The 22,175-nt window shown below is 36.5% G+C and overlaps 1 protein-coding gene across 1 annotated transcript; it reads left to right on the top strand.

Moving 5' to 3' along the window:
- The first annotated feature begins 127 nt into the window (after window positions 1-127).
- MS4A13 (membrane spanning 4-domains A13) lies at window positions 128-22,033 on the top strand. The gene is made up of 7 exons (XM_050757039.1): window positions 128-374; window positions 2,898-3,010; window positions 4,994-5,134; window positions 10,798-10,854; window positions 11,789-11,908; window positions 15,894-15,989; window positions 21,839-22,033. The coding sequence occupies exons 2-7, from the start codon at window positions 2,960-2,962 to the stop codon at window positions 21,893-21,895; spliced, it is 522 nt and encodes a 173-aa protein (XP_050612996.1). The 5' UTR covers window positions 128-374; window positions 2,898-2,959; the 3' UTR covers window positions 21,896-22,033.
- Window positions 22,034-22,175: the final 142 nt, after the last annotated feature.

Genomic DNA, 22,175 nt, shown 5'->3' with positions numbered 1-22,175 from the left:
GAAACCATTCCTAGAGGCACCAAAATGTAGTTGACCGGTTGTCTGACCACGTGGCTGCCAGGGGCCTAGTGAGTCTGCGCACACGCACTCCCTCCGCCCCTGCCGTTCCCGAGTGGGTGCGCAGGCGCAGGAGGAGCACACCGTTGCCATTGGAGACCTTCACTCCCTGAGGAGCCTGAGGGTCGGCTGGGTGCTGGGCTCCGGGCTATCCCTGTGATGGTAGCTCAGCCAGATCTGGGGACCTGACGCTGAGCGCGTTGCCAACCAGGATCTTCCTCTTCATGTAGGCCCGGACGCTGGCGTGAGAACCTGGTCTGGGTCCTGGACGAGCGCCCCCCGAAACTTCTCGGAACCTTGAATAAGTAAAATGCAAGGTAGTGATGTCGCTTTGCTGGAGTGATTTCGTGTCAAAAGCCAAAAGGGACTCGGAGGCTGATTACGGTGCTCCTCTCCCCACAGCTTCCCTGTTCTCTTATCATCTCCCTCCCTCCTTCATCAGAGTCTGGATCTTAACGCACCCCACCCCCTACCCCGCGCCCCATTCTTGATTTGATCCAGTATTGAGTCTCTGGGTTCTAGCCCAGGACTGTCCTTGGTCATACAGAAATGAATTCCTTGACTTCTGGGAGCTCCCATTGACTTAGGAGCCAGTCCTGAAAATCGAAAGAACACACAGTGGTAGGAATTATGCTCGGAATGTTGGGGGAACAAGGAGTGGGGCATCTAACAGGCTTGTGAGACAGAGTAGGCTTCCCAAACAAGGTTACTGCGGGAGCCGTTCGTGTGGAAACAGAGAAGTGGTCAGGATGAGGTTAAGAAGCTGGGCGGGGAGCTGTTCATGAAGGGCTTTACGTGCCCTGCTAAAGAATTTGGACTTAATTCTGAAGGCGCCAAGGGGTTGCATCCCTGCTAAAGATGCTAAAGATAGAGAAGCGTTTTCTAGATAAGAGCTTTCTGCGACTATTTCAGAATTTCTATATAAAGCAAGTTCAGGGGATAAGAATGGGGTTGGGAGTAAGGGTTAGGGTACTCATTCCTCAGCTGCTTTTGGATTAGTGACAGGATCACCGAAAAATAAAAACAAATAAATGATTCCTTTTATTCATTTGTTTTTACAAATAATGGGATGCTTAACTGGGTTTAAAGTACTCAAACACAGACTGATTTTAAAAAAAAGAAAAGAATGCCAACCATCAGTTATTGCAGGAATATGTTGTAGTATTTCTTAGTTTCTTCCTTCCATCAATTAACCTGAGAATTTTGAACACCCCCACTTTCTTTTTCTGATTAGCATTTTTTAGGAATACCAAACCTAGGGTGGTTTGGGTAGAGGTCTGATGGAGATTACAGAGATGCCAGATATTCTGCTCCCCAAGTCACTTCATGGTGCTTCCACTGTTAACTACGAAAGTGAAAAGAATTTTCTATACAGTCATCCCTCCGTATCTGCTGGGCGGATACCAACATCAAAGGGTGCTCGAGTCCCTAATACAAAGGGGTGTAGGATCTGCATGTAACATGCAAATCGCCTATACTTTAAATCATCTCTAGATTACTTATAATATCTAATACAGTGCAAATGCTATGTAAATAGTTGTTACACCACATTGACGGTTGCATTTGTATTTTTACTGGCATGTTTTTTGAATATTTTTGATCCACTATTGGTTGAATCAGATGAAACAGAGGGCCAATTGTATACATAAAAGGGCCTATTTTTATTTTCTTGTTTTCTGTAAAGTGACAAATAATAGCAATGTAGACATGCTGTTCCTTATTATTCTATATGGATTCTGTAATTTTATGGTTTTTTATTTAATCATAGCAGAGTGATTAATTTTGATTGTCTATGCTTCTAAATACTTTATTTCTCAAAGATTGTGTTTGAATGTATAAAGCTTACTTCAGTTAGTAACATTGTTTTCTCTCTGTTGCTATTACTAACTTGTATTCTTAACTAGTTTTTTCTGTCTCTACACTTTATAGCATTAAGAGACATTGAGAAAACAATTTTAGAAAACAAAGACCTATTAAAATAATTAAGTCATGAGATTTTACAAGTACAGAGAATGAGAAGTCACTTGGTCAAATTCCCTCCTTTCTGAAAAGATCAAGTCTCAAATTTTAAGATCATGTTAGTGAGGTGGCATGACTCAAGCTATTGACCTATGTAAGCATGACATACTAGCAGATGTAGAATTCCAGATCTAAAAATAAATACAATCCACAAGGGGATATAATTAATAGCCAGGTTTTATCTTAATATAAATGTGGAGATGATCTGAACAACAGAGAGAAAAGCAGGAATAACAGAGGGAAAAAAAGACCAGGAAATGCATTAACATTAACATTGTGGGAGCAACTTCAGTAAGTTGTCTGATAGAATAAAAGATTCTTTTCATATAGAAATAACTGAGTAGCAGGTATGTGTCAGAAAAAATAATCACAAGCCCACTTTTTGATGAATTTGATGATTACAAGAATTTGGTTTTGAAAATGCAAACATGGCACTATGGATTGCATTGAATTGATTACGAATTGCAAATAAATTGTTGAAAGTTTTACTGAAAATTCTCTAATACTATTCCCTAGATATCCTTTATACCTTATCATTTCTGTTACTGTTTACTCTGTAAACAGTAGGCACTATTTACTACTCAGAGATGATATCTGTAAAATGCCGATATGTTTTAGTCACAGAGAGAGACTTTTCAGTTATGAAGGCTGTTATTCAGAACAGGTGGATGAAAGTTGATGCCTCTGATATTAAGGCCTAGAAAGAAGAAGGCTATTGCTTCTGAATTTGGGGAGGTGGTGACTGAACAATAAGGAAAGGATCAAACTCATGTATTTTCTTCTAAGAAAATCATGTATATGTGCCTTGTACTGTTTTGTAGAAGTTTGCTAAAGATATCACCAAAGGTTAGAGAGAAAACCATCTAGAGGAAATGCTGGCAGTATGGCATGTGTTCATTCAAAAATCTCTACAGCAAATTCTCTTGTTTTAGGGGTAAGATTTCACTTTGACTAACTAAATTTAAGATCATAAACTCTTTCATTTTTTTAAAGGATATATTGGATCTGAAGAGGGACAGACTTGGTTAAATCAAAAGGGTAAAAGCTTATGTTTTTCAAATGTTGATTGTCTTCTACAAATTTTGACTGATCTCATGTTCTTTCATGTGCTGAGATGTAAGTATACAGACTAAACCAGCACACACAGGATAACAGAGAAATCCAAGTAAGGTTTAAAAGGAAAAAAGTACTGTACTTACATCTATGCAATAGGATGATTATAAATTTGTCTCCTCTATTAAGTTATAAACATGTGAGGTTATAGTTTAGCTTTCTTAATAAACACCAAGGAATTATGAGTATCATCCTTTTTCACATCCAAAGGGGAGAAAACTTTTCCACTCATGTGAACTTTTCTTCTGAATTTGAACGCTGCATAGATCAATTATCTAAGTCACCTATTCGACTGTGCAGCAGAGGTTCTTAACCTCTTTGGGGTCACAGACCATTTTGGCATGGAATGAAACCTCTAAATCTTCTTCCCAGAATTATGTACATGTCGCAATCCTTTGCATTTTTTTTTCCTGGGGGCGGGGGGTAGGCGGGTCTGACCTCCTGGAACTCATATTGGCTCTAGATTAAGAATCATTTTTAAATAAGAAAACCGATCTTGTCCTTCTCCACACACTGGCAGTTCTTAACAAGCTTTGGCTAATTAGATATTTCATAGTCTTATATAAAACAATAGTCAATCATTTAAAAAGAGAGTATTTTTCAAGCCCACTTACTTTTTTAACAGTTAGGAAAGCCACATGGAATCATGATTCTTGACACCAGTATGCTTATACAAGAGGTATTTGCTGGATGCCTTCTCTATTCTGGTCACCATATTAGAGGCTGGTGATAAAGCAATAAGAAAAACAAACTCCAGACCCTATGAGATTTTGCAGCCTAGTGGGGGATATTTCTCCAAGCAAATCCAAAGAATTTCTGGAAATATTACCATTCTTGCAAATTTGATGCAAGGAGAAACCTTAAATTCTAAATCTATAAAAATGCATGATCATTACCAAAAAAGAGACCTTTCCTTAAAAAAAAAAACTTCTCCAAAATGTATTTTTTAAAGTTAGCCAATTGCATTTACATATTTCATAGACTGCCTGCTTTGCAAAGAGCTGGAACTCTTAAAACATTGAATAGCTTTCTGTTAAAGTTTATATGAAAATAAAATGTATGTGTCCTCTGTCATTTTTAAAGAGTAGTAAAATAATGTGATTAAATATATGAAATATCAGTTCACATATAAATCCAGAAATAAATTTGCTGGGCTTATAATTATCTTCTTACAAATTAGAGTTGAGTAATAATTCTCCCCTATTCAAACTCCTTCCCCTCTCCAATGGGAAAACGGAGTTCAAGCAAGTCCATTCTGGATATTTTCTGTATTGTTGTGTTGGATTATGCCTTACTCCAGCATACTTGTGAAAAAAAATCATACCAAGTACTCCTTGAAGGAAAAGATAAATCAAACCTTTATAAAAGTCAAAAAGTGATTCATCTTTAATAAATTACTAATGTACAAGAAAATGTTGGATTTATGGCTTCCTGCATTGTAGCAGATTAGTAACCACATTTTCTCTGAAGTAATCCCAATATTCTCCTCTCATACCATTACTTGATAGGTAGGGAGACTAGCCAGTGATAGAATCTAACTGTTAACTTACAGGAGAATTGATCAGAGCTACCATTATTGAACAGCCTGTTGTTTTTAGTATGACTGATTCCTATTTGGTATATCTCAGTCCTTCCTGATTGATCCTTTTTTCTGGGATAACCAATCCAGGAAATACATTATTAAGTGCATTGCTGTTTTACTTTTGTATTTGTAAAGGTGTTAAATGCTTCTTATAGTTAACACTTATTGGAATTGTGTTTTAAATTACATTATTTAGGTACTAACAGCATTCTCTTCTCACAGGCTATCCAGATTATGATTGGCATCTTTCATGTTTTCATGTGGTACTTCCTATTGGTTTTGTATAAGGGGCAAATTAAAGGAGCCTTTGGAATATATGAACCTATAACTTACAAAACAGGATGTACTTTGTGGGGAATTTTTGTGAGTAGAATACATATATATTGCTTTAATCATACAATAAATAATATTCATGCCAATAATATAAGGTAGGGAACGGTTTCTGAACAAGGTTTTCAGGAGAATTATGTAACTAAATCTCATGTTGATAATTTATTCAAAGTCAGATTCCTTTTTTCAACAAATATATATTGAGTACCTTTAATTTACAAGTGCTGTTTCAAGAGATATGGAAACAGGAGTACACAGTGACAGCCATAGGGCAGTTTGTCCCTAGATATGTGAAAGGCAAAGAATCTCAACTATAATATCCATTAGCATGATTAACTTGCATGTTTATTGTCTTCACTTCAGTCTCCTCACCCAATGAGTCAGTACTCATTTTCTAAATTTTTTCATTACTGACACTTTTCTGTGGTTTCTAGATAGCCATTAGGTAGGGGAAAACCTAGAGAGTATAGCATCCTGGAAGCCAAGTGAAGAAATTGTTAGAAGAAATGAGGAAGGATCAACTATATTATATTTTGTTGTTTTGTCAAATAAAATAAGGACTACGAATTGACCATTGGATTTAGCAATATGGAAGTCAGTATGATCTGTGCACTAGTAAATTTTACAAGTAGTTTCAGTGGAATTACGAAGCAAAAACCTGGTTGGAGTTGATTTAAGAAAAAAAATAGGAAGAGAGGAATTACAGACAGCAAACAGACAGCTTCTTTAAGGACTTTAATGTGGTATAAAGAAATGGGGCGATAGCTGGGGAAATTTGGCTCCAGAGAGGGTTTGCTTATTAGTTTCTGTGAGTTGAAAGAAACAGCATTATATCCTTTGTTGAGAGGACGGAACCAAAAGAAAGAAAATTGATGATGAGTAAATGGGGGTAGGTATTGGAATCAAGTATTTATGTAGGCAAGAGGTGATGGATTTTGATGCACAAATGGCTAGGAGCATAGAAAGTTTATCTAGGGCAGTGGTTCTCAACTAGAGGCGATTTTGCCCCTGAGAACATTTTATAATATCTGGAGATATTTTGGATTTTCACAGCTGGAGGTGTACATCAGGTGGGCAGGGGCAAAAGATGCTGCTAAATAGCCTGTGATTCACAGGACAGCTCCTCACAATAAAGAATTATCCAGCCTAATTAGAAATGGTTTCAAAGTACAAAAACAGGAGGGAAAGGCAGAGAAAGCGAGCGAAAGGAGAATTTTCTTTGATAGGATGTTGGAAGCCTGTGGAAGTTTTTTTTTTTTCCCCAGTAACTTCAAATAGCTCAATGAATTAAGCAAGATTATGAGCTGAGACTGAGGATGGGGAAGTGGTTTGGTTGTTTGAGGAAAGGCGAGAGAATATGAAATGATCATCGAGGAAAAGTGAGAGTGCACAGATTATGGAGAGGTGGTTTTCTTTTCATATAGCATTAAGGACACACTTGAGGTTTAGGAACAGGATATGAATATGGGTTGTATGCCTTTCTCAGGCCATGGTCAGCTGCATGAGTTCGAGCATGCAATAGGATAAAAACAATCAGGATTTTTGTTTAGTTGTGCAACTATAATAAAACAAGAAAGGTGTGAAACAGTTGCAAGTGCATATAGGGCAGTGTTTGTAATGGTTGGCCATGAAATTTAAGTTAGTGATGGAAAGAAGAATTTAACAGAGAGTTGAAGTTCTCAGATTATGGACCCAGGGGGGGTCAAAGGGTTGTTAAAATTTTAGTACTAGAGGGCATGAGCTAGAAAGATAGCAGGTGGTGATCAGGTGGAATATTTGAAATTAAGATTTGAAAGGTACAGCAAAGACAAAAGAATGATTATGGGAGTGAGTGACCAAGATAGTTTGGAGTCAGGGATTGGAGGAGAGAACAAGAATCACAAGCCCAAGGTACTAGAAAGATGATATGGTTTGGCTGTGCATCCCCACCCAAATCTCATCTTATAGCTCCCAAAATTCCCAAGTGTTGTGGGAGGGACCTGGTGGAAGACAACTGAATCATGGTGGGGGACAGGGGGGCAAGTCATTCCTGTGCTGTTCTCATGATAGTGAATAAGTCTCACAAGATCTAATGGTTTTAAAAAATGGGAGTTTTTCTGCCCCTGGCCCCTCCTAAATTTCATGTCTTCACATTTCAAAACCAATCATGCCTTCCCAACCGTCCCCCAGAGCCTTAACTCATTTCAGCATTAACTCAAAAGTCCACAGTCCAAAGCCTCATCTGAGACAAGGCAAGGTCCCCTCCACCTATGAGCCTGTAAAATCAATAGCAAGTTAGTTACTTCCTAGATACAATGGGGGTACAGGCTTGAGTAAATACAGCTGTTCCAAATGGGAGAAATTGGTTGAAACAAAGGCTATAGGCCCCATCCAAGTCTAAAATCCAGTGGGGCAGTCAAAATCTTAAAGTTCAAAAATGATCTCCTTTGACTCCATGTCTCACATACAGGTTATGCTGATGCAAGAGGTGGGCTCCCATGGCCTTGGGCTGCTCTGCCCCTGTGGCTTTGCAGGGTGTAGCCCTGCTTCTGGCTGTCTTCACAGGCTGACATTGTCTGCAGCTTTTCCAGGCACACAGTGCAAGCTGTCAGAGGATCTACCATTCTGGGGTCTGGAGGATGGTGACCTTCTTCTCACAGCTCCACTAGGCAGTGCCTCAGTAGGGACTCTGTGTGGCAGCTCCAACCCTGCATTTCCCTTCTGCACTGCCCTGGCAGAGGTTCTCCATGAGGGCCCTGCCCCTGCAGCAAACTTCTGCCTGGGCATCTAGGCAGTTCCATATATCATCTGAAATCTAGGCAGAGGTTCCAAAACCTCAATTCTTGACTTCTGTGTACCACAGGCTCAACACCACATGGAAACTGCCCAGGCTTGGGGCTTGCACCCTCTGAAGCCATGGCCCAAGCTCTACATTGGCACCTTTCAGCCACAGATGAAGCAGCTGGGATGCAGGGCACCAAGTCCCTAGGCTGCACATAGCACGGGGGCCCTTGGCTTGGCCCATAAAACCACTTTTTCTTCCTAGGCTTCAGGGCATGTGATGGGAGGGGCTTCCATGAAGACCTCGGACGTGCCCTGGTGACATTTTCCCCATTGTCTTGAGAATTAACACTCAGTTCCTCATTACTTATGCAAATTTCTGCAGCTAGCTTAAATTTCTCCTCAGAAATTGGGTTTTTCTTTTCTATCACATTGTCAGGCTGCAAATTTTTTGAACTTTTATGCTCTGCTTCCCTTATAAAACTGAATGCCTTTAACACACCCAAGTCACATCTTGAATGCTTTGCTGCTTAGAAATTTCTTCTACCAGATACCCTAAATCATCTCTCAAGGTTCAAAGTTCCACAAATCTCTAGGGAAAAATGCCACCAGTCTCTTTGCTAAAACATAACAAGAGTCACCTTTGCTCTAATTCCCAACAAGTTCCTCATCTTCCATCTGAGCCTCAGCCTTGATTTCATTTTTCATATCATTATCAGCATTTTGGTTAAAGCCATTTGGTAAGTCTCTAGGGAGTTATGAACTTTCCCACATTTTCCTGTCTTCTTCTAAGTCCTCCAAACTGTTCCAACATCTGCCTGTTACCCAGTTCCAAAGTCACTTCCACATTTTCGGGTATCTTTTCAGCAGCACCCCACTCCTGGTACCAATTTACTGTATTCGTCCATTTTCACGCTGCTGATAAAGACATACCTGAGACTGGGCAATTTACAAAAGATAAAGGTTTGTTGAACTTACAGTTTCTCATGGCTGGTAAGGCCCCACAATTGTGGCAGAAGGCAAGGAGGAGCAAGTCACATCTTATGTGGATGGCAGCAGGCAAAGAGAGAGGGCTTGTGCAGGGAAACCGCCATTTTTTAAACTATCAGATCTCATAAGACTTATTCACTATGGCAAGAACAGCATGGGAAGGACCTACTCCCATGATTCAACTGTCTCCCACTGGGTCCCGCCCACAACACATGGGAATTATGGAAGCTACAACATAAGATTTGGGTGGGGACACAGAGCCAAACCGTATCAAAAGATCAGATAGATAGATAGATATGTATATATACACATATATATATGTGTGTATGTGTGTGTAAAAATATCACCAAATATTACGTGATGCTGGAGAGAGAATCAGCATGTCAAAATGTCAATTCATTCCGAAAGAAGAGTGGCTAAGGGGTCAATAGATTACTTCAACCATAAAGAATAGTGAGTTATAGAATCTGACGTGTGACTGAAAAGTGGAGGAGAAAGAATGGTTGGATAGCAATAATGAGCAAGGAAACCACTTAACCCACACTTCAAACAGATGGAATGAGGGCTGTAGGATACAATATGGCTGCCCATTGAGACAGCGAGTAATCACTAGAAGAAACAATGATCTCTAGGAGGTCTCCCACTTTTATACATACACTAGCTCATAAGTGTCAACGGATTGCCTTGAAAAATAGGAGTAAAATACTGAATTTTCACACAAAATCCAGATAAATGATACATGGTTCATAAAGGATGCATGGCTCATAAATAATGCACTGGTTCATAGGTGATAAATGATAAATGATGTACTGGGTCACATGTGTCAAAGCACTGCCTTGGGAAAAAATAGGAGAAAAACTGTGGATTTTCCAATAAAATCCAAATAAATGATGCATTTTCCTTAGTGTTTAGCCACTCACATTATAAAAATAGTATATTTAACTCCTAGGATAACTTATCTAAAATTTCAACTAAATGTAATTTAATACTAAACTTCTCACTTAAGCTTAAAATGCCTTTGAAAGGCATTTTGTAAAACACATGGTAATCTAAAGATAATCTCATTAGAGAGCACTCTAATTCAAAATTCACAAGATATTTTCACCTTAAATTCTGAGCTAGTTCTTACCTTCACTGTGTACCTCCTTAGAAATTTCAGCTTTTGTTGTGGAATGAAGTGCTGAACATATAGATTTAAAATTATCCATGGGAAGTTTGTAAGCTTCAGGTTTGGGCTTCCTACATATAGTGTATAGCATGACAAAAATAGCCTTTGACTTGCCTCTTTAGTGTTTTATCACTAAAACAAATAAGACAAGGAATACTTTGAGGAAATTGTGCAACACATCTTCAAACAATATGGCATAGTTTTATACTTCTTGGAAGTAGATAGACTTCCTGACATGAAATAATGGAATCTCTGTTTTAAAAAACAAAGGCAAAGGCATGAATTTCTGCCATTACCTTAATAATGACTACAAATCTCATAAGAGACTGCACATTTTGTACCATCACAATGTGGAATAATTCTTGAACCACTTTTTCCATATTTGGATATGTACATATTAATCATAATTAGTGGCATCATCTCATTAGGAAGGATAACATTAAAAGCAATAATCAAATGACTTATATGTGATGTATCTCATACACATAAAAGCAAACTTGGTTCCCGGGTTCAGGACTGCTTAGGCTGTCTGGCATATTATCACAATGTGAATCTGCCTACTGTCCCCTATATGTTTCTGTTATGACTGACTCTACTATTACCTTTCAATGTATTACTACATGATGTAAATTTGTCCTGACCCATCTACTAAAACTTCTGTGTGTTTTGTTACTATTAGCATTCTTAAAATAATTGACTTAGAAGAGAGTTGTTAAAAGTACATTCTAAATTGGTAAGCACTATCAATGAGTATTTATAAATATGTTTTTATATCCAGTTTATCATTGCAGGAGTCTTCATAATAGCAGTAACAAAGTATCCAACTCGAGCTGCAGTAAGTTGAAATGTTTGTGGTATCTCTAGAAATCATTTATCACAAAGCTAAATATTAAGTTTTAATGAAAATATAATGTCTAAATAATGAAGGAATCTATGCTACCTGTAAAATAAATAAAGAAATTAAGAATGAATCTAGAAGAACATAATTTAATGTAGACAAATACACTGTATTGGTTAAATCATGATTATGTATAGATTTCTAAATGTATATATAGTTTTTATTTTGTTTGATGTTCTACCTTTTAACATTGTGTAAACTTTATAATTAAAAAATTTAATAGAACCTAATGCCTTTAGATATAGACATTATACTACTGTAAAACTTCATTTTCTGAACTATCCAATTTGGGAACAAGATTGTATCTTGTAATGAAGTAGGAAATTGGTCCAGATTAAAGATCCATGCATGGTATAGGTGGATAGATACTGGGAAGAACACTTTAGAATCTGAGAGCTAAACACACCTTAGAAATTAGTCTGCCCTCATAATTTTACAGATAAAAAACTGATGTCTGAAAATATTGATAGATTTCCATAGGTAATGAAGACCCAGGATTAAAATTTTATCAACTGACTCCTATTTCCACAAGCAGTCATTTTCCGTTTTCTTTTTTTTTCTTACAGTGGAACCACTTTTGTCCAAATCATCTCTTATATGCTTTCTTCCAAATGACTTATAACATTGAAAAATACAATACTTTTTAGCCTAAATGGAAGATTAATGATTAATGGACTGATGGTGTTAATGTTTCCTCCAGATTAACTGGGCTTTATATAAATTAGAAAAATGTTTTCTTAAGACTTAATACTTCTAAGACTTCAGAAACTACATCAAAGTTTTAACTAGATGACTTTTTTCAGCCATGCAAACTATTACACCAAAATGTTTATTCTGAATATAATAAATTTACCTTCTGTCTCCTTTTCAGATTATATGTACTTTAATCATAAACATCTTCTGCATAATAACTACAATTACTGCAGTAACTCTAACAATAATAGAGTTGTCTTATTTCAATTCTCCGTCATACAGGAATTATGGACAAGCAGTAAGTGACCAATTCTATGGGAACATATTAATTTTAAAATTATTCTTTTTAATAATTTTGAAATCTTAGGAGGTAAGATGAGGCTTTTATTGGTCCTCATGAAATTCTTTGATTTAGTAGTGAGTTCTTGATTGAAATTTTTAAATCAAAAATAATTCTAGGCTGTGAGTTTTAGTAAATATTAACAGAATGTTTGAATTCTTGATTTGCTGAATTAAAGTGAGTAAAAACTTGAAAACTTCAGTGGCAAGTGTCTATGTATCAGGCACAGAGTCACTTAATGATTCTCTTAATACAAGAAAAGTATAATCTGGGACCATAGAACCATTTTGCAAATAAACAAAAGAATTCTGCTACTGACACATACAGTTCAAATTGTAGACATCTAGCAATTTCTGGCTTAACATAGAGCTTTCATACATAGCCTATCTTTGCATCTTACATGAATTTTGCTTTAAGGCCAAAAATGCTAAATATAAATAAACGTAACTTGTTTCCATTTAGTTCTCCAGTAACTGTGAAGATCTTTACTGATAACACAATAGGTTTATTTTAATTATATTGGCTTTAAATTCAGAATCATAGAATATTAGTGCAGCAAAAGACCTTAGCAAAGCTAACAAAATCTCACATTTAAAATAAGGACAAATTGGAGTGAAACACCTTGTTTGACCAACAGAACAAAACAAATAACAATTTCAGTAATGAGTAGAAGCGTCCTTGCAAGTGAAGGATAAAATTCCTCCTCCTCCCCTACATACTTTCTCTCCATACCTGTGACATGTTATTAAGGGGGACGTCAGAGGAAAGAACCCAAACCTGGAGAACAAAACCCTGGAGGACAGTGAGATAATAAGAGAAAAATGCAGTAATTCTCCAAAATATATTATCTGTAATGAGTGATTATGTAAACAAACATGGACCAGATTTTCCCTATAAATTGTAAGAAAATTGTCCGGTTGCCCTGAACATTCAATCTACAAATCTTTAGTTCTAATTTTGAGGACAGAGAATAAGGAAGGAGTACTTAAGTTATTAAGTACATAATTGTTTCAAGTTATATGTCACCATTCTTATTCATAAACTTTTAATTATCAGTTTAATATGGCATAATTGCCAAGGATTGCCTTTTGCAGTCAGTGTGAGAAACCATTGTAGTCTGTATTTATCTGATCTGGACTCAGTAATAACGACCAGTTTTACAGTCTCTCAAAATCACAAGTTTTAGCACAAGTTTGCTGTGATTAGTTACACAAAATGAACTTGTATATTAGACTTATATCTCGAAACCACCATCTTTTTCTAGGGCCGTTATAGAATTATGTACTTACCCTTGCTAAGGCAGCCAACATTTTACAGGACTTTTACATGCCAACTTTTCTAACATAAGCAAGGGTCTTGGCTAAATCTACAAACTCAGCAAGTTATCAGTGTTCCCAGGCAGCGTCAGAAAAGTGCATGAATCTGAAATACACTCCTCATGTAGCAAAATGGTTAATACTATAGATTCCAGAATCAGAGTTCACTTATTTAAATACTATCCTCAGTACTCACTGTGTGTAAACCCCTGGCAAAGTTTCTTAACTTACCTGTTTCTAAGTTTTCTTTTGTGTAAAATGAAGAAAATGCCTGCCAGTTAACTGCTGTGTTCTTTCTTCCAAACTCCTGGCCTGTTGTTTTAAAAGCTAGCTTGACTTTTCTACTTGGCTATGCTGCTATCACTATCATATCAAACTCAACAGATAGAAAATGGAAATTACTTACCTCCTCAAAGGTATACACTGCAAGACTCCCTCATTTCAATCTCCTACACACAAAACCTTGACATAATACCTCATCTGTCTTTCTACTGTCTTTATAATTACCAAATATTGCTTATTCTTCATTTAAGTATATATTAATTAGGGTTATCTTGGTTTTAAGTAACAGGAAATACAATCCAACTTGATTTAAGGCAAAAAGGGTCACTTACTGACTTAAGCTGGGTCCAGAAGCTTACAGTTTACATCATCTGCCAGGGACTCATGACTCATTCATTCTCTTTCTCTCTCTCTCTCTGTGTGTGTGTGTGTGTGTGTGTGTGTGTGTGTTTTTTTCCTAGGTTGTTTTCACATTTGAGCTGATCTGGCTGACCTTTTGCTGCTTTCAGTCAGGGAAGGAGTTTTAGAATAGAACTCTCATATAAATTAAGGAATATGGGCTGGGCGAGGTGGCTCACGCCTGTAATCCCAGCACTTTGGAAGGCCAAGGCAGGCGGATCACTTCAGATCAGATGTTTGAGACCAGCCTGGACAACAAGGCAAAACCCCGTTTCTACTAAAAATACAAAAGTTAGCTGGGCATGGCGGAGGGCGCCTGTAATCCCAGCTACTGAGGAGGCTGAGGCACGAGAATCGCTTGAACCCGGGAGGCAGAGGTTGCAGTGAGCTGAGATTGTGCCACTGCACTCCAGCCTGGATGATAGAGCAATACTCAGTCTCAAAAAAAATTAAATAAAAAAAATAAGGAATATGGGCAAAATGACTTTTCACAGTCTTGTCAGCTAAGAAGTCCCAAGTACTTTCTAGATAAAATGTTATGATTATGTTTGTGGATTTCTGCCAACAAAATTAAATCAAAATTATTTACCTTGGTATTTCAAACCTTCTACATCTTTTCCTTGTCTTCCTGTTTATACCATATATGAATGAACACTATAATTCTCAAAACGTTATATTGCTTACATTCAGTTTTGTTCTCACATTAAAAATCATAGGTTGTTCTGATATATATTTTAACTTTACTATTGGTTCTATTTTATGTCTGAATTTTTTAATTATTCTGTCACATTTTTAATTTATGCTATTAAACTCTTTCTGAAACAAGATAGGTTACGAGGACACAAGCAAATAAAAATTTAAAGTTGCCTAGAATGCTGCTTCCTCTCTTTGTTTTTCTCAGTCCTACCTTTATTTCAAAGTTCCTACCACTTTATGAAGCCTTCCCAGAGAGTAATAGCTTGGAGTGAACCTCCTGTCCTTCCTGTCCCCTATAATGAGTGAGCAAGTTTTTATGCATTTTATATGGTACCTTATATTATCTTTCTGTCTCTTCTACTTCATTATAAACTCTAAGTAATCAGGAAGTTTTTATGTGTCATTGCATTCCTATCATCTAATTCCTACTACCAGATAGTTTGTTGAATATAAAAGATGTTAAATAAACCCAACAAAGAAGGAGGAGGAAGAGTTAGAGAAGGAATTGAAGGGGAGATAATTATGATGTCATTCTTTCTAGATCTGAGTATCATTCTTGTCTTTCCACAGCCAGCACAAAACCCACATTTTCAGGATGAGCACCAATATTATTCACATAACTAACCAATCAGATTTGTGGTTGAAAATACCTTTCTGATAGCAACAGAAGGGAATCTGTTTATCCCAGATTGATCCCAGCAGTCACAATCACCTTATGCTTCCAAGTTAAATGTTCTTTGAACTCTTTTTGAATGTATTACTCATTTTAAATGATATTAGAGCAATATGTATGTGAGAGTTTTATCACCATGTATGTAAATTTACAAAGGGTTGTCATTAATAATAGCTGTTTTAATAGAAAAGGATTGCTTGATAAATCTGTTGGTGGCCATCTTATCATTAGAGACAGAAGAGTCAAATCTTAGTAACTGAAGAGTTTAGATAGAGAGCTGTGCCAGCGATTCTGTAAAAGCTGTCAGAGTGAGACAAGAATGCTAAGCAAAGGAGATCAAATACAGAAACCACAGATGCTGAACTGAGGAACCGAAAGCTAGGGAAAGTGTAGCAGAGGGCAAAGGAGTAGAAATGTCTAAGGAACTCAAATGGTGAAAGGTTTATCTGTTCTTATTTTCCTTCCTTTTTTTTTTTTTTTTTTTTTTTTGACTCTCATACCAGTAGCTCCTTCCATGATCATGTTTACACTCACTAAAGATAATAACATAAGATTTCTCCCTGTTTTTTGGTTATAGAAACTTGGGAGGGAAGTATCACGTATTTTACTGTTCTTCTACCCTTTGGAATTTTCTGTTGCACTTATATACTCAGTATGTAGCTGTTCCAATTTGGTAAGTGTTTACTCACTCTCTGGCAAATCAAAAGATGTTGATTTCTAGTAACTACACTCTATGAGGAGATGAATACAAATACAAATGAGGAGATGATGCAAAATATTTACAACTAATATGAACGGAATGTGTGATATTGCCTTTATTTTTTATTAATATTATTTTATAAATAGAAAACATAAAATTATAAAAGTAATACATGAGGCTAAATTTAAAAGTAAAAAGTGTATAGAGTAAAAAGTGATTGTTTCCTTAATATAGTTCTCATGATATCCACACATCCAATTCTATACAAAAAAAAGACCAATACACACATATTTTCTTTTTTACTAATTGTATGTATTATATTCACATTGTTTTGTCATATGCATTTTTTGCAATGATTAGAAATATCTTTCCATTACAAAACATATCCAAATAATGCCTTTTATTACCTTCATTGTTTTTCTTAGTATTCAACACTCCCTAATTACTGTATATGTAGCTTGGTTTCCAGTTTTTTCTAAATTATAAACAATGATGCAGTGAACACTTGAGTATAAATATTTTTGCATACAAGACCACTATTTCTTTAGGTGGTTGATTCCTAGAAATGTAATTGCAGAATCAAGTGTAACAACATCCAAAAATGCTATAACAACTCACAAAAGTTTATGAGAATGATTATTTTCTCACAAGCTTAAAAGACTACATATCTAACATTCATTCATTCTTTCTCAAATATTTATGAAGAGCATGCTATTTGCTAAGCATTGTCATAGGCACTAAGGATGCAATGATCAACAAAACAGTGTCCTTTCCATTAGGGAGTCTGCATTCCATTAGGGGAGAAAGACAATAAACAAACACATAAAAATATAAAATGTCAAGAACTGAAAAATGTTATGAAGTAAAGTAAAGCAAAGTAAGGAGATAAGGCAAGACTATTTTACGTAGGATGGTCAAGGAAAACTACTGTGATCAACAACTGATTGAAATATAGAAACAACTATAAGACTATATGGCAAAAGGATTTCTGAAGAGAGAGAATGAGTTGCATTTCCAGAACGGCTGATTGGGAACATGGTAACTCTCCCTAAAAATGAAATTATAAAACTGAACAAAATTATCAATAAACAACCTTCTAAAGATTCAGGAAGTTGACCAAGCATACAAGAACTTGCAAAGTGTTTAAGAAAATCTACTCGACCTCAGTAAGACAGTGGATGTCTGTGGCATGTTAGTTTGGGACTGTTCCCACTCTTCCCACCTGATATGGTTAGGCTTTGTGTCCCCACCCAAATCTCATCTTGAATTGCAATCCCCAGGTGTTGAGGGAGGAACCTGGTGGGAGGAAATTAGATCATGGAGGCAGTTTTCCCCATGCTATTCTCATGATAGTGAGTGAGTTCTCATGAGATCTGATAGTTTTATGAGTGTTTAGCTAGTTCCTCATTCACTCACTCTTCTTTCTCCTGCTACCATGTGAAAAAGGTCCTTGCCTTCCCTTTGCCTTATGCCATGATTGTAGGTTTCCTGAGGCCTCCCCAGCCAATTAAACTTCTTTCCTTTATAAATTACTCAGTCTTGACAAGTTTGTTATAACAGTGTGAAAACAGACTAATATACCACCCCACCCTCAGATTCCATTACGCAGAAGTTTACCTTGGTGAGTCAGACTGTGAGACCCAGCAGCCTCACTGCTTGAGATGACTAGTTTTATTTGGAACAGAGCTCAGAAAGTTCCATGACCAAGAGGGTTATTAAAACAACCATAATCCCAGTGGCAAACAAGCAGGTAAGGCCAATGTCATTCCTAGCCTGACCATGATCACAATACTTGTTGGGGCAAAAAATTTACTAGCAACCTACCAGAAACTCAACAGAGAAATCTGAAGAACAGGACAGCCACAGTGAACCTTGATAACTTCCTACTTTTCCCCTGCAGTCTGGAAGAATATAAATATGTACAAAGCTATACACATACTAAGGAGACTGGAAAAGGTCGTAGTGAGCCCTTGGTTGAACAAGAGGCCTTGCAAAAATAAAGTAAAAGCTGGGGCAGCCTCAACTTTGAATATACTGCTCAAGCTACACTGATTCATTAGGAAAGGGTAGAAGTTTTACTGGCTCAAGGTGTCTAATAGTTTCCTAGAGCTTCTATAACAAAGCACCACAAACTGTGGCTTAAACAACAAATTTATTTTCTTACAATTCTAGAGGCTAGAAGTTCAACATCAAGGTGTTGGCAGGGTTAGTTTCTTCTGAGGCCTCTCTCCTTGGCTTTCACTTGGCTGTCTTCTTCCTGTGTCTTCACATGGTCTTTTCTCTTTATGTGTCTGTGTCCTAGGCTCTTCTAAGCATACCAGTCATATTGCATTAGGGCTTATTCTAATTACCTTATTATAACTTCATTGCCACTTAAAAGACCCTATCTCCAAATACAGTCATATTCCAAGGTATTGGGAGTTAGGACTTCCAGTATTCCAAGATACTAGTGGTTAGCAATAGCCACCGCTTCTGGGAAATGAGGCAATCAGAATCTAAAATTGCTATGATATATTATCTAAAATGTCCAGTTTTCAACAACAAAAATATGCAAATAATAGGAAATAGTTAACCATAGAGTTCAAAACAACACTTAACAGACATAGTGTTTTGGAGCAAGGGAAGGATAAATGTTGGACTTAACAAAGAAGGGCTTCAAAAATTAGTAAATATGTTTGAAGAATTATAAGATGGCAACAATGATTCATCAAATAAAAGTCAATAAAAGAGACAGAAATTATAAAAACCCAATGGAGTTTCTAGAGTTTAAAAATACAAGAACTGAAATTAAAAACCCAAAACCCACTAGAGGAACTCAAGAGCAGAGGTGAGCTGACAAAAGACAAAATAAACAGACATAAAGATAGCAAAAAAGATATTGCCCAGTCCAAAGAACAGGAAAAAAAAGAAAATGAAGAAAACTGAACAGAACCTCAAAATCCTCTGAGATACCATCACATGTATAATGGGAGTCCCATAAAAATGGGGAGTACCAGAAACAAATTAAAGAAATAATGGCCCCAAATTCCCCTCATTTCATGGAAAATATTCAATACATCCAAAAAGCTCAAGGATCTTCAAGTAAAACAAAGAGATCCACTCCTAGACACCTCCATGTCAAACTGATAAAAAGGAAAATCTTGAAAGCAGCGGAAAAAAAAAAAAAAAAAAAAAAAAAAAAAAGACTCTTCATATACAAGGGAACCACAATAATATTAAGAGCTGGGTTCTCATCCAAAACAATGGATGGGATATTAAAGTACATGGGGAAAAACAGGCAGGAATTCTTTATCCTTTAAAACTATCCCTCAAAAATGAAGGTGAAATAGAGACATACACAGATGAATAATGTGTTGCTAGCAGAAATTCCTCATGAGAAACACTAAAGGAAGTTCTTTAGACTGAAAAGAAGTGACATCAGATGAAACTCAAATGCACATGAATAAATAAAAAAGTACCAGTAAAAGTAATTACGTAGGTGGTTCTGAAATAACAAAAGATGTATAAATATATCTTTTGTGCTTTCTTCTGTTTACTGATTTAAAAGACAGTTGCATTAATCTCATTGGGCTCACCCAGGTAATCCAGAATGATTACCTTAATTTAAGGTCGTGTTATTAGTAACATTAATTCCATCTGTCATAACTACTCAGCTCCACTTTTTAGCATGAAAGTATTCATAGACAATACATAAAGGAATGGATATGGCTTGTTCCAGCAAAACTTTATTTACAAAAACGGGCAGTGGGCTAGATTTGGTCCATGTATCATAGCTTGCCAACCCTTCTTCAATAGATAGTTTCTCCATTTTTATCTTAAATTTTAAAAGATAAGATCATAAAAGCAGTAATTATAACACCATATTGGTAGTTATATAATATATATAGATAGAATATATGACAATAATAGCTCAAAGAAAAGGAAAGGGAATGAGTTATATGGGAATAAAGTTGCTGTATTTTACTGGAATTGAATTAGCATTCATCTGAAGTAGTCTGTGATAAATTAGGGTGCTTATTTAGTGATTAAGAAAGCTAAAAATAGAACAGCTTAAAAATAAGGGAATTAACATAGGCAAAGTATGTTTAATTTTTAAAAAATAAAGAACACAATGGCCAGGCTTGGTTGGTTAACAGCCATATTCCCAGCATTTTGGGAGGCCAACTCAGGAGGACCATTTGAGCCTAGGAGTTTAAGACTAACCTGGGCAACACGACGAGACCTCGTCTCTACAAAAAAATAAAAATAAAAACATTAGCCAGGCATGGTGCTACATGCCTGTGGTCCCAGCTACTTGAACGGCTGAGGTGGAAGGATCATTTGAACCCAGGAGGTCAAAGCTTCCATGAGCCATATTCATGTCACTGTACCCCAGCCTGGGTGACAGAGCAAAATCCTATCTCACCAAAAAAAAAAAAAAAAAAAAAAAGGAAAATAAAACACATGAGACACATATAAAACAAATAACAAAATGTCAGATATAAATCTATTCATTGTAATAACAACATTAAAATGACAATGAGATGTTTTAAAATACCTACTGGAATGACTGAATTTCAAAATATTGATGATGCCAACAGATAGCAAAGATTATGGATAAAAGAAATATCTCTCACACTCCTGGTTGAAATATAAGTTATTGCAACAATTTTTAAAACCTTTTGGGCATTACCTACTAAAAATTAAACTGTGCATACCCTATGATCAGTAATCTCAGTCTTTGGTATATAACCAACAGAAACGTTTGCCCTTATGCATTCAGATAAACTTCCAGGAATATAGAGAGAGCAGTATCATTCATAGTGGCCCCAAAGTGGAAACAACACAGGTGGGTGAGTGGTGAATAAGTTGAGGTGTATTACTTTATTGAAATTTGACATGCTGGTTAAAACGAACTATACCTGCACTTAACAACATGGATAGATCTCACAAATAAAATATTGAGTATAAAAACTCAAAAGAATGCATAGTTTTAAAAACTCCATTCATATGAACTTTGAAACCAGGTAAAACTAAAGCTAACTTATAGTGTTTAGGGATGCAAGCTTAGTTGATGAAACTAGAAAAAAAAATTGACAGGATTGATGACTTTATCTAAAAGTCAAAATGACCACTACCTTGAAGGAAAGGAATAGGAAATAGGTGAGAAATGTCATGAGAGGATAGGGTGCTGGCATCTATTAAGATTTATGTTCAAGAAGACTATGGTTATTTTTATTATAAAAGTTTGAAGGTATACCAAAAGATACAAGTGATCCAACAGAAATTAAGAAAGTAGGTTGACGGCTGGGCATGGTGGCTCACACCTGTAATCCTAACACTTTGGGAGGCTGAGGCAGGAGGATCACTTGAGGCCAGGAGTTCAAGACCAGCTTGGTCAACATGGTGAAACCCCATCTCTACTAAAAACAGAAAAAAAATTAGGCAGGGTGGCACAGGCCTGTAATTGTAACTACTCGGGTGGCTGCGGCATGAGAATTGCTTGAGTCTGAGCCTGAGAGAGAGGCGGTTGCAATGAGCAGAGATCGCATCACTGCACTCCAGCCTGGGTGACAGAGCGAGACCTTGGGGAAAAAAACAAAAACAAAAACAAAAAAACAAGGAGAGAGAGAAAGAGAGAGAGAGAGAGAGAAAGAGAGAGGGAGGGAAAGAAAGGAAGAAAGAAGAAGGTTGAGATAGGAATGGGACAGAAATATGATACTTTAAGATTTTTCTCTATAAATATCAGTATTGCCTGTCTTTTTAAAGAAAAAGACCTATTTATTAGTTGTGTAATTTTAAGAAACATGATATGATTTGTAAGAGGTTGCTTTTTTTTCCAGTTTCGAAGACAAAGTGATCTTACATCTGTTGCTGAGGAAGCTGAGAACACTTTTTAACAACCCTAGAAATGTGAGAATTTTGCTGTTGCTGATGCCTGATGTGGGTCCTAATGATATCCCTGTATAACAAAGCAGTTACGAAGCCTACAGACTTTGTGCAAAATAAAATACAAGCGAGGTGAATTTTTCTCCTCAGTATTCAAAAATGTCTCTGCTCATATTTTTCTAGGCTGCAAGGGGAAAGCTTTTCCCTATTTAAATATGAGATTATTACAGAATGAAATTGTTATCTAGGTACTCTGAATAGCTGTCAACTCTCCATAATAGAGCTTTTGTA

This window comes from Macaca thibetana, chromosome 14 (genome assembly GCF_024542745.1).
Source record: "Macaca thibetana thibetana isolate TM-01 chromosome 14, ASM2454274v1, whole genome shotgun sequence".
Taxonomy (NCBI): Eukaryota; Metazoa; Chordata; class Mammalia; order Primates; family Cercopithecidae; genus Macaca; species Macaca thibetana.
Note: the sequence above shows the minus strand (reverse complement) of the source record. Positions and strands in the feature narration are given on the sequence as shown.

What these genes read in the sequence shown, in the direction of transcription:
- MS4A13 (XM_050757039.1), top strand. Translation starts at nt 2,960, where the DNA reads ATGGCATGTGTTCATTCAAAAATCTCTACAGCAAATTCTCTTGTTTTA. An exon ending in AGTATCCAACTCGAGCTGCA is followed by an intron (nt 10,855 to 11,788) that starts GTAAGTTGAAAT and finishes TCTCCTTTTCAG; the next exon opens with ATTATATGTACTTTAATCAT. An exon ending in TATGTAGCTGTTCCAATTTG is followed by an intron (nt 15,990 to 21,838) that starts GTAAGTGTTTAC and finishes TTTTTTTTCCAG; the next exon opens with TTTCGAAGACAAAGTGATCT.